The sequence below is a fragment of the Rana temporaria genome, chromosome 11 (assembly GCF_905171775.1).
Source record: "Rana temporaria chromosome 11, aRanTem1.1, whole genome shotgun sequence".
In the NCBI taxonomy this organism is placed as follows: domain Eukaryota; kingdom Metazoa; phylum Chordata; class Amphibia; order Anura; family Ranidae; genus Rana; species Rana temporaria.
The window spans coordinates 60184049-60200741 of NC_053499.1; the positions used below are offsets into that span (position 1 = coordinate 60184049).

Here is a 16693-nt window from a genome sequence, read left to right on the forward strand (position 1 = left end):
CAGTGCTGAGGATGGAGAAGGTGATATATCAACACAGGGGTAATGCCCAAAAATTTGAGAAGTTATGGGCAAAGTGGCTGGATGTGCCGGGTCTGGCCCCTGTGGACCTGGTGATGGACAGGCTTCTGGGCATTAATATTGGGTGAGGTGGGCATTGAGCCAATTGTCGGGAGGGAAATGTTTGACTTGCTTGGGGGGGGGGGGGGGGGTTTACCTCCTGTTCATAGATGTATTCTGAATATGTGGCTGTCTCGCTGCAGATCTTTATTTTCCCCGCACTGTTAAGGGGACTTTGTATACCTTGTACCTCTGTAAACTAAACTAAATAAAATTTTGTTGGATTAAAAAAGTACATAAATGGATTATCTAACATCAAGTTCCATTTATGAGCAGGCTCTAAACTATCTGTTTCTCTACAATAAGTAGCTGTAATAATAATAATAATCACCATGACAATGATAACAGTAGTATAAACTGTATTGCAGCTTGTCAGCTTCTGTCATTGTGAAAATAGGATATCTTTATAGTCTAGAAGTCAGTCCGCTTACCTCGGCATGATAATCTACCATCAAAGGGTAAATGTTGATCCACTTGTATGCTTAGACATTCTAGACATTGTTTTCAGCCAATCTTTATAATCAATGCACTTGTTCTTCTGCTAGATACTGTGCTCTGAGATGCAGAAAGACATCCTGATAATAAGGGCATCGCACTCAGTGTTTGACCTTGTCCGTACTCCGACTATGAGGCGCATGTCCCTGAGTCTCATTATAGTTTGGTAAGTCTTACAAGTACACAAGCTTTTTACATTGGGTAAAATCAAAAGTGCATTAACCTTAAGAAACCAAGCATGAAATATTTTCATTGATCTGATTGATCTTGGACAACATTGCTATTTGCATTATGTTAATAAATAAGAACATGGAGGGCTAATTAGACAACATGCAAAGGGAAAAGGACAGCTTTAAATGTCTGGCATGATCAAAATTAAAGTGATACTAAAAGACAACATTTTATGATTTTTAAACTAACAAATGTGTTATACTTACCTGCTCTGTGTAATGACTTTTCACAGAGCTGCCCTCTCCGCTTCTTGGGTCTCCCACCGGTGCTGTCTCCTCCCCCATGCTGAGTATTCAATCACCCCCGACCACTGCTTCATGTGTCCTTAAGATACACAGGATGGGGCCAGCCCTGCTCCCTTCTCACTTGCTGTGAGTGACAGCAGCGGCAGTCAATTGCTCACACTGCTACCTCCGAGCAAATGAGGAGGCATAGAGCTGGGAGAGCATCTGCTCTCATGCACATCGCTGGATGGAAATCAGGCTCAGGTAAATATTTGGTGGCAGCAAACTGAGGGTTTTTTACTGTAAGGCCTCGTACACACGGACGGACTGTCCGCTGAAAACTGTCCGCCGGACCATTTTCAGTGGACATGTCCGCCCGGAGATTTCTGTCTGATGGTTGTACACACCATCAGACAGAAATCCGCGCGTACACGATACGCGGTGACGTGGCCGCGCCGTCGCCGCGACAATGATGCGGCGACGTGCGCGGCCCTGGAAGTTCAAAGCTTCCATGCATGCGTCAAATCACTTTGACGCATGCGAGGGATGGTGGCCGATCGGACATGTCCGGTGAGTCTGTACAGACGACCGAACATGTCCGACGGACAGGCTTCCAGCGGACATGTTTCTTAGCATGCTAAGAAATTTTTGTTCGCTGGAAAACGGTCGGCTGGACAAATGTCCGCTGGAAACCTATCCGGTCGGCCATACACACCACCGAACATGTCTGCTGAAACTGGTCCGCGGACCAGTTTCAGCAGACATGTTCGGTCGTGTGTACGGGGCCTTATGCATAGAATGCATGAAGGTAAAACTCCTTCAGCCTTTAGGATCACTTACATTTTTTTTGCATTTATTGAGCATATCAAACCAAACACTTACAAAATGGTGTATTTAACAGACCAAAAGGGAAAAAATAATAGATGTTCATTGTTGGGGTTTACAATACATACAGTTTAATCTAGTGTGCATTATTTTCAAATATTTGCTGGATAACATGAATTATAAAACTCCAAGGATTTTTATCCTAGGCTTGTGTTTAAAGCAGAACTTTACCCATTTATGCAAGGTGCTCTCGCTTCTCTCTTGCTTCCCCCCTCCCTCTTACACATTACCAAAAAAATATATATATATTTGAAAAGTAAAAACTTATTTTTTTCTTGCTAAACCCCAGCCTAGGCCAGGGTGACATAACCGCAGAGACAATACACGTGGGAGATCTTTGAAACTGCCTCCTGGGATGGCGATGTTACACATGACGCCATTTGCGATATGACTGATGTCATATATTGCGATATGACATTATATATGAGTTGCCCTACACGCCAGGGTACTTTTTGCTGTGCATGTATTTATCAGAGCCCATGAATAGGCAGGGCTGCATTCTTGTGAAAATCAAACATTATTGCAGAGCCCTGGCTTAGAGATGATTCATTCACTGTAAAAGTGCTGTCCCATGTCAGTACACACCTTCCTCTTGTTCTACAGTATGTTACATTTATGAGGGATACTGCTGAGCCCGTGCCCACTCCACCAGTCCAGCGTACCTTTGCCTCTCACTCCCAATAACAGAATGGGGTCTCGCAGAGCACCTAGCGTGGACCTTATGCATGCTCTCACTTAACTCCCCCACTCTCCTGTACATGGGGTCTCCATACCAGGTGTGCGGTCCCAGGAAAGGAGCCCTGTAATGGGAGTCACTTTGGGTGGGGGGGCTTGTGGTACTCAGCTTATCTTAGAGAGCTCTGGAAACTCCTTGTTCCACTCCTCCCGCCCCTCTTTTGTGCCTCGGTCACCCTGTGTCTATTAGGGGCACCGAGAACCTCAGTCGGGTCTGCACTAACCAGATTTACCGTATAACCACAACAGGCTCAGTATTTTCGTGTTACAATTGTTATCCAGGGTCTTATATGTGTGGTTTGTGTTGAAAGAATGAAGGGGCTCTTTCACTTAGGACAGTAATATTTCTGAACAATATGCCTAAAATATATGAAGATAAATTAATTCCACCTTTCCAACTGCTGGAATATTTTATGAGCTTGGTCTCATAGACTGTTGTATACTTTTTCCTAAATTGTTTGAGGTGTGAGGCCTCGTACAGACGAGAGGATATCTGCTGAAAACGGTCCGCCGGACCGTTTCCAGCGGATAAATCCTCTGGCGGATTTTGATCTGATGGCTGTACACACCATCAGATCAACATCCCCGTGGAATACATCCACTGTAACGTGGCCACGCCATCGCGGCGACGATGACGCGGCGACGTGCGTGACCCTGGAAGGTAAATACTTCCACGCATGCGTCGAATCATTACGACGCATGCGAGGGATGGGATCTGATGGACTTATCCGGTGAGTCTGTACAGACGACCGGATAAGTCCGAGGGACTGGATTCCAGCGGATAGATTTCTTAGCATGCTAAGAAATTTTTATCCGCTGGGAATCCGTCGGCTGGATTTTTATCCGCTGGGAAATGTCCGCTCGGACGTACACACGACCGGATCTATCTGCTGGAACTGATCCACGGATCAATCCCAGCGGATAGATCCGGTCGTGTGTACGGGGCCTTACTGTATCCCATTGTTCTATTGTATCTGTCTGCCTTGGGAGCAAAGTATTATGGGATGTATATGCTTTTGTGGATTGGCTTACATGGTAATGAAACCCCTGTCAGCTATTGGATGAGGGGAGGGAATTTCTACAGCAGCCACTCCTAAAAACGGTCTCCTGTTGAAAAGTTGAATACACCTGTGTGTCATGTTACTGGAGGAGGTAAAGTTTGCCCTGCCCTGTGGCATTATGCAAAGAAGGGGGGTGTATATTTCTTTGTGCCTGTGTTTGAATAAACAGTTTCGTGCTTCTCTTCACCCTGCACTGATGCCTCAACAAGTGATTCGTGGGCTAAGGACCTTGGATCGTGCTGGTACCGGGCAAAGGAAGCTTTTACGGCAGACATACTCTGCTTGAGTGTGAGGTCAGTCACATTGGTGGCAAGCGGTGGGATTGTGCTTTCTTACTGTGAACACATCCAAACCACCACCGGGATCCAAGGTCCGGATAGCAGGAGAGGAGAGGTACATATACCAGCCGCCATGGAAGAGGAATTCGAAAGAAGGTTCTTAGAGGTGGGGATACAGCACAGGGGATCAGTGTCAATGCGGGTCCTGCTGAGATGGTATGATGTTGTCTGCCGGCAACTCTGGAAGAAAGTGCTAGCCCGTGAGCAGCGCCACCAGGGAGAAATTCTCTCCTCTGTCAATGTAAGATACTGGTAGCAGTATGAAGTGAGAGTGCTGTTATTGGGGGAACAACCAAACCAGGAGTGGACAGCTGAGTTAAGCAGGCTGATCCAGGCAGAGATGCAGTTGGACGAGAGCTACAGAGCCCTCTATTGGTATGTAGCCCAAGCGTGCCCAGTCAGCTGACTTAGTAGCACCAAAACACAAAACTTGCATCTGGAAAAACAACTCCAGCTGGTTTAATGACCAGCTGACGTTGCTAAAGCAAGAGCGTAGAAGAGCAGAAGCTGCGTGGAAAAGGTGCTCTTCAGATAAAAACCACACCATTTACAAGATAATAACAAAGAAATATCACAAAAATCATTTCTCCAACATCATCGCAAATGCCCTTAACCGCCCTGTGAACTCTTCAAGCTGGTCACTCAGACTATGAATCCTGCTTGTTTAGAGGCCCCCAATTCTGATTCACAAGAATTTTGCAACGAATTATCGGATTATTTCATTAATAAAATTGAAAAAATCCGTGAAAGTATTCAGCAAAATGGAACCATCACCAACTCCCCCCCAAATCACAAACCTAATACCCACATAAATCCGCCGCAATCACCAAAATTCACTCTAAAACCCATTTCCATCGATGCCACTAAAAACATCATTGGGACTCTGCGTAATAGCACAGCACCCAATGATATCATCCCCACTAAACTGCTGAAAGAAAGTGCCGATATACTGGCACCAGCTATCACGCAGCTCATAAACCAATCATTCAAGGAGGGCATGGTGCCCACCTTGCTAAAACAAGGTACAATAAAACCAATTCTAAAAAAAACTACCCTCGACCCCAAAGACCCAAACAACCGGAGGCCCATAACAGCTCTAAATGTCTTCTCCAAGGTAATGGAGAAAGTAGTTGTACAATAGCTGCAACTGCATTTAGACACCCATAAATTACTCGATCCGTTTCAATCAGGCTTCCGTCCAGGTCACGGAACAGAAACTGCGCTGCTCAAAATATGGGGTGATGCTCTAGAGGCCACAGACGAAGGAGAATCTTGTCTCCTGATACTGCTGGACCTAAGCGCGGCTTTTGACACTGTAGACCACGGACTACTACTGGCTAGGCTAGCTGAAGTAGCCGGAGTCGCTGAAGGTGTTTTACCCTGGTTCTCCTCCTTCTTGGAAAACCGATCACAAATAGTGAAACTGGGGTCTTTCACTTCTGAAAAACGTACAGTGTCATGCGGAGTCCCTCAGGGATCTCCCTTATTGCCCGTATTGTTTAATATCTATCTTCGCCCTCTCTTTGAAATCATCAGTAACCAGAAGTTACTTTACCACTCCTATGCAGACGACACACAGCTGTATTTCCGCATCTGCAACAAAAAGGATCATTCTCTTGGACTAGAGAAATGCCTCCCTCTAATAGATAACTGGATGACAAACAGTTATCTTAAACTCAATGGTTCAAAAACAGAACTTATCCTGTTTCACGCTAACTGGAAAAATCACCCCGCGTCAACATGGACTCCCCCACCCATTCTGGGTAAAACTATCACCCCTAGCACCAAAGTCAAAAGTCTCTGAGTCATTTTCGATACCTACATGACAATGGATGCACAAATAGGGTCAGTAGTCAGCAGATCCCACCATCTGCGGCGCCTACTACGCAGACTCATGCCCTTTATCCCGAAAGAGGACATAGCAGTCGTGGTGGAAACAATCATCAATTCCAGACTCGACTACGCAAATGCCCTCTATCTAGGACTCCCCAAATACCAAATCACTCGTCTGCAAGTCGTTCAAAATACGTCCGCTCGACTAGTGACTGGGAAAAAACCATGGGAATCAATCTCACCTTCACTGAGATCCCTTCATTGGTTGCCAGTAAAAGACAGGATCACTTTCAAGGCACTCTGCCCAATACATAAGTGTATTCAAGGCAACGCCCCCCAATATCTATGCGAAAAAATAAAAGCCCATAACCCCAATCGCATTCTGCGATCCACCAATCAAAACCTCCTCCAGATACCCAAAGCCAGATACAAGTCCAAAGGAGATCGAAGATTTGCAGTCCAGGGACCTCGCCTGTGGAATGCACTACCAACCACCATCCGCCTGGAGTCAGACCACTTGGCCTTCAGGAGAAAGATTAAAACCCATCTCTTCTGAGGTCAAGGAGTTCCTTATCCATGAAATGGATACAGCGCCCAGAGGCGATTCAGTTCGCATGTGTTGCGCTTTACAAGTCTCTCTTTCTCTCTCTCTGTATATAGACTAGCCTCTCTGTATACCAAGTCTCTGTATATACACTAGCCTCTCTGTATACCCAGCCTCTCTGTATATACACTAGCCTCTTTGTATACCCAGCCTCTCTGTATGTACACTAGCCTCTCTGTATATACACTAGCCTCTCTGTTTACCCAGCCTCTCTGTATATACACTAGCCTCTCTGTATACCTAGCCTCTCTGTATATACAGTAGACTATCTGTATACCCAGCCTCTCTGTAAATACACTAGCCTATCTATATACCACAGCCTCTCTGTATACCACAGCCTCTCTGTTTCCCCAGCCTCTCTGTATACAGTAGCCTCTCTATATACCCTAGCCTATCTGTATACATTAGCCTCTCTTCTATTTACCCTAGCCTATCTGTATGTAACAATCCGCATCTGGTGGCACCATGGCAGGTGACGTGGCAAGTGACAATCTGCATCTTGTGGCAGGTAACGTGACAAGCTCTCTGGTGACCCCGATGTAAGGAGGAGGCTCTCTGGGGACCCTGATGTAATGATAAAGGCTTTGGGAACCCTGATGTAAAGATAATATATAATGTTTATATATGTATATATATATATATATATATATATATATATATATATATATATATATATATATATATTATATACATGTGTATGCCCGCCCAAGCATATGACTTTATTTACTGCGCTGCTATGGGCTCTAGCCCCAGATCTTTTGTAGACCTAGCAATGCCCCTGGAAACTCATGTCAGCTATTATATGCTGTTTGGGGGGGGGGGGGGGATTTCTCCAGCAGCAACTCAGTGTAATGCACAGTAGTAATGGTCATCTCCATCTAGCGACCAATGTGCACATTACTTAGGTCAATGTTATCCCACTAGAGCGAGCACATCATCATGAGAAACCTCCATAAACCTGTGAGGGGGGACCCAAGGTTTAGACTGCCTAGGAGGTTTCACTGAGTTTAATCTGGCACAGGTAATGGGATACAATTTTGTACCTTGCACCGCTTTTTAAATAAACTTGGTAGATTATGCCTGTTTCTAGACATATAATAATGTACTCCTACCTGGTGTCTTTATACTCATAAATACTAGGGATATTGCAGTTTTAATTTAGCTTCCACTACAAATTGTTAATTAGGTCACACTGACTGCAGGTAATGCAGAAAAATATTATGTTGGGGTTACCTGTATGTAATACAAATAAATTAAATAATTTGGGGCTACTTGTACCACATTTAAAAAAGGTAAAGTAATAACAAAATTGTTTTTCTCCTGTAGGTTTTCAAGTAACTTTGCCTACTATGGGCTGAGCATGGATCTGAAGGACTTTGGGCTTGGTGTATTCCTAGCACAGGCGCTGTTTGGGGGTGTAGAAATGATTGCGAAGCTCATAGTGATGTTGTTGATGACCTTGGTGGGCAGACGAGTCATGCAGTTTGCTTCCCTGTTCATGGCTGGAGTATTGGTTGTATCTTACAGCTTCATGCCTCAAGGTGACCCACCTAAATTAAGTACAATTTTTCAAAAGTAAATCACGGATGTAAATAATAAAGAAACGATATTGGGATTTTGTCTTTTAAATAAAAAAATAAGTTAAATATAGTGAATGCACTGACTTTCAAAGTTATTAAGCAGCAGTGTTGTATAATTGTTTATATCAAACAGCACTCTTAGCACAAAGTATGGTGATAATCATCATTTTCTAGTAAACACTATGGGCCAGATTTAGGTACATTTGTGTGTCTTTGTGCCGGCGTAGCGCATCTCATATGCGCTACGCCGACGTAACATTGAGAGGCAAGCTGAGTATTCACAAAGCACTTGCTCCCATATTTACGCCAGCGTAACGTAAATAGGCCGGCGTAAGCCCGCCTAATTCAAAGTAGGCAGGTAGTGGGCGTGTTGTATTAAAATGAATTGTGACCCCATGTAAATGCATGGCCGTGCGTGCGCATGCTCAGAATCACGTTGCATATACTCCCTAAGATACGACGGCTCAATGCGTACGTGAACGTAACTTACGCCCAGCCCCATTCACGCACGACTTACTTAAACAACGTAAAATCCGACGGCAGTTCCGACGTCCATACCCTAAACCACTTAGACCAGCTTTTTGGTGGTTTAACTTTACGCCGGAAAAACGCCTTACATAAACGACGTAGATTACAGCGACGGGCGCAAGTAAGTTCGTGAACCGGCGTATCTCGCTCATTTACATATTTGATGCGTAAATCAATGGAAGCGCCCCTAGCAGCCAGCGTAAATATGCACCCAAGATACGACAGCGTAGGAGACTTACGTCGGTCGTATTTTGCCACAATTCAGGCGTATCTGATTTAGAGAATCAGCGCATAGATACGACGGCGCACATTTGGTTTTACGACGGCGTATCAGTAGATACGTCGGCGTAAGTCTTTGTGAATCCGGCCCTATGCTCCTGCATCCTAAACTAACACTTTTATCTGCTGTTGTCAATGGCTAACCTGTAGACAAAAACTGATTATACCGGAGATCTTTAGGGTGGAGAATGTGGGATGGAAACCTGGTAGTTACAAGTCTGCACAGAGTGGCCGAACGCTGTAATGTATGGTGGGCTGGAGGGTAGAAAAACAATGTTAAGGCAGAGTAGACCAGAATGCCCTGTGTACATCACACCTCAAACAACTTGAGCATGTTATGTTAATGGCGTTTTGCCACATGAACTATAATAGGCAATTCTGTTTGAGAACCTCTGGATTCTTTGCACCCTTAGCAATAAGCAAACCCTAATTTTGCCATGTAGATGGAAATACATTCACAGAACCCCTATATCTAAAAATACATAAGACAAACAGATCCCCAGCAATCAGCTCCAAAAGCACACACTTCTCCAGTGACCACCTCTGAACTGACATGCACTTCTCCACTGACCAGTGTGACCACTACTTTACCAACATCCACCTTTCCACTGACCACCACAGCCCTGACACCTATATCTCCACTGACCACTACTATAGTGACAACACCTTATCCAAGGACTGCCACTAAACCGATGTGCACTTCTTCATAGACTACTACTGCACTAACATACACTTCTCCAATGACTGTACCAATGTGCATTTCTTCACTGAACACCACTGTATCGATGTGTTCACTTTTCCACTGAAAATCACTGCTCCAATGTTCACTCCTCAACTAACCACCAATGTACTTTCTTGTACTCCTTCACTGATCACCATTGTAATGATGTGCACTTAATCACTGGCCACTAATCTACATGCAGTCACTTCTCCACTGACTACCACTGTGCCAATGTGCAATTCCCCAATGACTACCAACATACCGATGCTCACTTCTCCACCAACCACCACTGTACTGACGTACACTAGTCCACTGACCACCACTGTGTCAACATGCACTTACTAACCACTGTGAACCAACGCAATACTCCACTGACCACCACTGTGCTGATGCACACTTATCCATTGACCACCACTGTCCCAACGTACACGCCTCCACTGACCACCACTGTTTTCACTTCACATCACTTTACTGACCACTGTGAACCAGTGCAATACTCTGCTGATCATGACTGCCACCAGACACTTTCCTACTGATCACCACTGTTCAAGCAAAGTGTTTTGCCAACTGATACCTTACTGAGACACTTCTCCACTGACACATCTCTATTGATTGCTGCCATAGTAATGTTGTACGAACTGCTACATTATGTACATTGTGCTAGACATTATACTTCTCAGGCTGCTGAACTCTGTATTGAACATTTATACCACTACAAAGTTTTCTCTATTTAATCTTATTCAACAAATTGGCACGCTTTTGCTGGTTTCTAAAAAAACAAAAAACATACTGCTACGCATCTGTCACTTGTAGTTCCAAGTTCCCAGACCAGGAAAAACAGAAGTTTTGGAGGGGAAACTTTTTTCTGATTAAAATTTAAAAAAAATGGTCTGATTTCTACAGAAAGATGTGAGAAGTTAAATGTGATGACATCCCTGCTAAATTAAAATATTCTCTAGGGTTCCTTCGGGAATCTAGTTTTTAAATTAAAAGCATACAAGTGGTAGAGTGGAAGCAAATGTATTATTGATTACTGTACATTAATACAATAGCAAGAAGTATCTGTAAATTGTGTCAACCCCGCCCCTGAAGAGCAACCTGTTCATAATTATCAATATTTTTACTTGTAGATAAGAATCTGCTGTGTACAGCCCTGGCAGTGACAGGAAAAGCTTTCCTGGCATGTGCTATAACCTGCATGTACTTGTATACTGGAGAGCTGTATCCTACAGAAATAAGGTAAGGTTCCTGTGAGTAACCTTGTGTAGCTGCAAATGAATATGGGCAGAGGATAAATGCTAGAAGGATTTACATGCATTGTGTTTTGTGACCCACAGGCAAACTGGAATGGGTTTTAGTGCTATGAATGCTCGCCTGGGCTCCGCTGTTGCCTCGATTCTGCATCTAACAGGAGATTTCTCTTTTACAATACTTCCTATGATGTTCGGAATCGCTCCTATTATTGCAGGCTTTTTCTCTTGCTTCCTAATGGAAACCAAAGATTCCCACTTACCTGACACTATTAATGAAGTGGAAAATAGGTGAGTTCTACTTTTCTCCTTTTGCCAATTATCTCACGTCCCCCTTAGCTTTGGGATGGAGTCCTTTGTCAATCTCTTTTTTTCCGGGTAAGTGGCAAGCAACACATTCTTACCTTCACACAACTGTAAAAGATCTATAAAGAATGGAGTGGTACAGTATATTAAATCTGTATGTTTTCTAGCCCCACCACCAGTCATGAAGCTTAGAGTTGTTTGGACTGCCTTGTTCTTAGTTAGATCAAAGTGTCATAAAATGAAAGATCTACAATTGTTTATGATGGATGGTGTGAAATATGAAGGTCAGCTGGGCACCAGTTCACAAATCTGAACTGGAAATTGTGCAATAAATTGCATCAATAAGCAATCAGTACAGAGGGAAGATTAATGAATCATAGCTACCACAAGAGGAACAGAGGGCCAGTTTCACATAGAACTGCGGCGGCGTAACGCATTGTAGATACGTTACACCGCCGCAAGTTTTCATCGCAAGTGCCTGATTCACCAAGCACTTGCATGAAAACTTACGCCGGCGGCCTCCGGCGTAAGCCCGCGTAATTCAAAGGGGCGTGTGCCATTTAAATTAGGGACGCTCCCGCGCCGGACCTACTGCGCATGCTCCGTTTTGAAATTCCTGCCATGCTTTGCGCGAAGTGACGTCATTTTTTCGAACGGCGACGTGCGTAGCGTACTTTCGTATTCCCGGACGTCTTACGCAAGAGAAAAAAATTTGGTAATTTCGACGCGGGAACGACGGCCATACTTTAAACAGCCCATACGTGGGCTGTGTAAAGTTAGGGCAGGTAAAACGACGACTAAAATTGCGACGGGAAACTAGACTAGCGACGACGTACCAAACGCGAAAAACCGCCGTGGATCGGCGTAAAACCTAATTTGCATACCCGACGCTGGAATACGACGCGAACTCCACCCAGCGGCGGCCGCGGTATTGCATCCTAAGATCCAACAGTGTAAAACAATTACACCTGTCGGATCTTAGGGCTATCTATGCGTAACTGATTCTATGAATCAGTCGCATAGATACTCTGAGAGATACGACGGAGTATCTGAGATACTCCGTCGTATATCTGCTGTGAATCTGGCCCATAGAGGCTGCCATAGCTGACATGGTGTCTGGAAATATTACTTGCTGGTTGTCATGCTGATCCTCTGACTTCAATACTGTGAGTTACTAACCTGAAACCAATATGCAGATAAGAACCTCTGACTTAACTTTGACCTTCCTGACCTTGTTCTAGGTTGGTAAACTGGCAAATAGAATTTTAAGAAGGTCAGCAAGGGGAGTTGCCATATTTTTAATTCATGAGTAAGGACATACTAAAAACTTGATTTATTTACCCAAGATAGTGTATGGTTAGCGGGGGGTGGGGCTGTGGGAGAGGGTATATGTTCACCATGTCTAAATGAATCATTGAAGAGCGAGGGCCGCTTAAGCAACTTGGTAACCGCTCGCCAGCCACAATGAGTGGAGCAGGCAGATGACAGCTCCATGTCCAGAGCAGACACCGACACAGCCCGTTCTACTCTATGGGCCCTCCGATCCAATGCCCAGATGGAAGGGGACAGATCTCCAGTCAGTTTACATTTATGGCTCCATAGAGGTGAACGGAGGGTTCGATTGGGTCAAACCGATCGTGTAAAAGGGGCCTAAGGATGCTTTCACACTGATGTGTGGTGGTTTAGCCACACTGAGGGTGCAGCGCAGTGCACCTGTGGCTTTCCTGCAGGTTAGCTGCACTTTGCCATAGATTTCTATTATATCCTGCAGGTGTGGTGCACTTTCTGAAAGCGCACCAAACACTCAGGTAATAACAGAAGTCTATGGCTCAGTGCTGCACCTGCGGATCAGTTTGAAAGCAGCCCAGTAACCACTGCAGAACAGATATGCCCATATATACACTGTGATGTTAGTAATAAACGTACCTTTAATAAAAGTTGTCGATTGAGGTATCGCAGGCTGTTGCTGTACCAGGCAGAGCGCATATGGGATCACTCCGCCTCTGACAGGAGTTGGCGCTTTACAGGAAGCATCGGCTTATGTGGCTATGCTCTGCAGACGCTTGAATCCTCTACTGACAGACTCATTCACAACACTGATGGTCTGGGATGGCGGTTCAGCAACCCATGATCTGGGCTTGCCAACCCACCATCCCAGAGCAGGAGGTCTCGGGCCACATCAGAGGGCTTTGCGGGCCACATGAGATCTTATGGGGCAGAGCAGTGCTGGAAAAGAGGAGTTTATGAGGTGCAAAAAAGTGTGAACCTGGACGTATTAAGTGTTTATGAATGTGTTTATGAATGTGTTTATGAATGTGCCTGGCGGCCGCTGGGCGGCCGCGATTGCTCGCAATCATGGCAGGACCATGGATCTGTGTGTGTAAACACACAGATCCATGTCCTGTCAGCGGTGAGGAGACCGATGTGTGTTCCCAGTACAGAGGAACACACATCGATCTCCTCCCCTTGTGAGTCCCCCTCACCCTACAGTTAGAACACACTTTAGGGAACATATTAACCCCTTCCTCGCCCCCTAGTGTTAACCCCTTCTCTGCCAGTCACATTTACACAGTAATCAGTGCAGTTTTATAGCACTAATCGCTGTGTAAATGTGAATGGTCCCAAAAATGTGTCAAAAGTGTCCGATATGTCCGCCACAATGTCATGGTCACAATAAAAATCGCAGATCGCCGCCATTACTAGTAAAAAAATTAAAATATGGTAAATCCTCTAAACTGAGGAAGAAAAAAGTTTTTTTTTTTTTTAATTATGATATTTATTAAATCAAAAAGTAAATGATATTGTGTTTTTTTTAAAAATTGTCGCTATTCTTTTGTTTATAGCGCAGAGGTGATCAAATACCCCCAAAAGAAAGCTCTATTTGTGGGAAAAAAAGGGCGTCAATTTTCATTCAAAGTGCAACAGCGCTGAAAACTAAAAATTGGTCTGGGCAGGAAGGGGGTGAAAATGCCCTGTATGGAAGTGGTTAAACCCAAAAAATGTTTTACCGTACCTATAGCCTTACTTATATGTACAAAGAATACAGGAAGGTTTATTTCCTCTTTAACTACTTGCCGACCGCCTTCCGCATATATACTGCAGCAAGGCAGCTCAGCTGCGCAAACAGACATACCTGTGCGATTGCAGTAAAGAGAGGCAGAACGGGGATCTGCCTATGTAAACAAGGCAAATCCCATTCTTACAGGTGAGGAGAGAGAAATGAGCTGTTTCTAGTGATCAGAAAAAGCGATCTCTCTGTACTCCCAGTAAGCCCATCCCTTACAGTTAGAAACACCGCCCTAGGACACACTTAACCCCTTGATTGCCCCCTAGTGTTAACTCCTTCCCTGCCAGTGCCATTTATACAGTGAAAGTGCACTTTTATAGCACTGATCACTGTATTGGTGTCACTGGTCACCAAAAAGTGTCAATTAGGGTCAGATTTGTCTGCCACAATGTCGCAGTCCCACTAAAAATTGCTGATCCCCGCCATTACTAGTAAAAACTATTAAAAAAATAAAAAGTTCCTAAATCATTCCTCCATTTTGCAAAAGCTATAACTTTTGCACAAACCAATCAATATACGCTCATAGCGATTTTTTTTACCAGCAATATGTAGCAATGCAATGTGAATAAGTAAGATATACATATCATATGCAATGTCAGTACACGATAAAAAAAAAAATTGTCAACTAATTCTTTATATTGTTTTGATGATGATGGTGATGAGGATTGCTGTTAATATTAAAATTGGGAATGCATGTAAATTTGGGACATTGTTTATGTTTTTAGCTGTTTTGCTTCTGTGTGGATAACCTGTGTATAATTAAACATACAACCTTTGTATAATTAAACATAGACAGGATCTCCAAGTGCAATGACTCTTGAAATGAGGTATTGTCCAATCAATGGGCTGTTATGGAGCCCAAAGAACAAGGGGCCGAAAACTATCTGGTTGTGCAATGGCTTAATTAGGTAGCATTGGGCAAGTACATTTTGGATAAAATCAATTTACAAAGAGTTTGTAAATTTCTATATGACTTCTATAAAAGTAAATTGTATACAGTACCATAAGAGAAATTGCCTTATGCTAAAGATTAGCGAGACTGGGGACCCTTCAATGGTTTTTGTATGGGGCCCTTTGTACAACATATGTAGAAATAGCAACTACCAATTTCTGATCAGATACTGTTTTTTGCTCCACAGGAATATAGATAAATCATCAGATTCTGAAGAGTCAGATTGTGAAGCGTTCACTTATAAGGTTCATTTAAAAGAAATTCCATGATGGCCAACACAGTCTCTAGATGAGTCCTGACCAAGGATGTCTTGAAGAGTTATAGCTGTGAACAGGTTCAAACAGCGTTATGGAGATTTGGTCACTGTGATGTTCTTAGCAGATAGAAGAATCACGTGAGGGTTCTTTAAAGATGCTTTGTGATGCTGCAATTTAATGGAGAACAGTGGGGGAGTTGAATATATGTTAAAAAATAGGTATTTACAGTATTTTTTAATTTTGTTTTCTCAATAAAGTATGTAAGAGAAAAGGAAACGTAACATTTTCATAGTATTAATGTCTGTAACTTTTTCTAGAATTTAGTAAAATATCCTAGTCGCTTTTCAGCATTTGATCCATGTTTACAATTAAGAATGTTTGCAGTGGGGGAATAAAACTATATTTCAGGGTATGACCCAAGACATTGTGTATTCTCGATCATCTTGAGAAGAGGGAAATAATATTAGATGTATTTTTTCTTGTGGAATACTGTGAAGTTAATATATGAGCCCTTTATATCCTGGCCAGTAGTGTTGCTCAAACATGCCCAGAGCTTTTTTTCTCAGAAAATAGGTGCAGGAACTCAACTACGACCCCCCCAAAACCAACCTTCCCCCCACACACACCCTCCAAACCGCATCAAATAGTGGGTGTGGTCAAATTTCACTAAGTGCAGGGGTCTTAAAGGGGCATCAAATACCAGGAGTGCATTACGTACAGAGTGAAGAGTTTGTGGAGGGGGATGTTACACCAAAGTGCAGAGTTTCAGGGTTTGCTACATACAGTGTGCAGAGTTCAGTGTGCAGAGTTCAGGGGTGCACTACACACAGTGTAAAGTTCAGGGGTGCACTACACACAGAGTGCAGAGTTGCAGGGTGTAATGCGTGCAGAGTTTGCAGTTGCGCTATGTACACATTGCAGAGTTCAGGAATGCGCTGCATACAGTGTGCAGAGTTCAGGGGTGCACAACATACAGATTGCAGAGTTTAGCCTTCTTCCACAGCTGCTTACATCTGCATCCCCCATTCACATCTCACTTTCACCCCTCTTCAGCTCTGACCTCTGCATGCAACCCCCCTTCCACTGCCCGCATCTTCTCCCTCCCTCCATAAAAGCTCCACTATTTACCACATGTTTTACTTGTGTTGCTGTATTAAACTGAAATACCCTGTTGGCTCTAGTACCTCCCCACACACTGTAGGTGGCTCGTCTCTCACTTGTAGGGAGATG

The 16693-nt window shown here is 43.8% G+C and overlaps 1 protein-coding gene across 1 annotated transcript in view; it reads left to right on the top strand.

Annotated features, from left to right (window-relative positions):
• Positions 1-16006, top strand: part of LOC120917379 (solute carrier family 22 member 20-like) — a 34685-nt gene extending 18679 nt beyond the window's left edge. The window contains exons 6-10 of the mRNA XM_040328636.1: positions 663-778; positions 7850-8064; positions 10762-10870; positions 10969-11172; positions 15394-16006. Of these exons, the coding sequence (XP_040184570.1) occupies positions 663-778; positions 7850-8064; positions 10762-10870; positions 10969-11172; positions 15394-15475 (726 nt within the window). The 3' untranslated portion in view covers positions 15476-16006. The remainder of the gene's footprint in view (positions 1-662; positions 779-7849; positions 8065-10761; positions 10871-10968; positions 11173-15393) is intronic.
• The last annotated feature ends 687 nt before the right edge of the window (positions 16007-16693 follow it).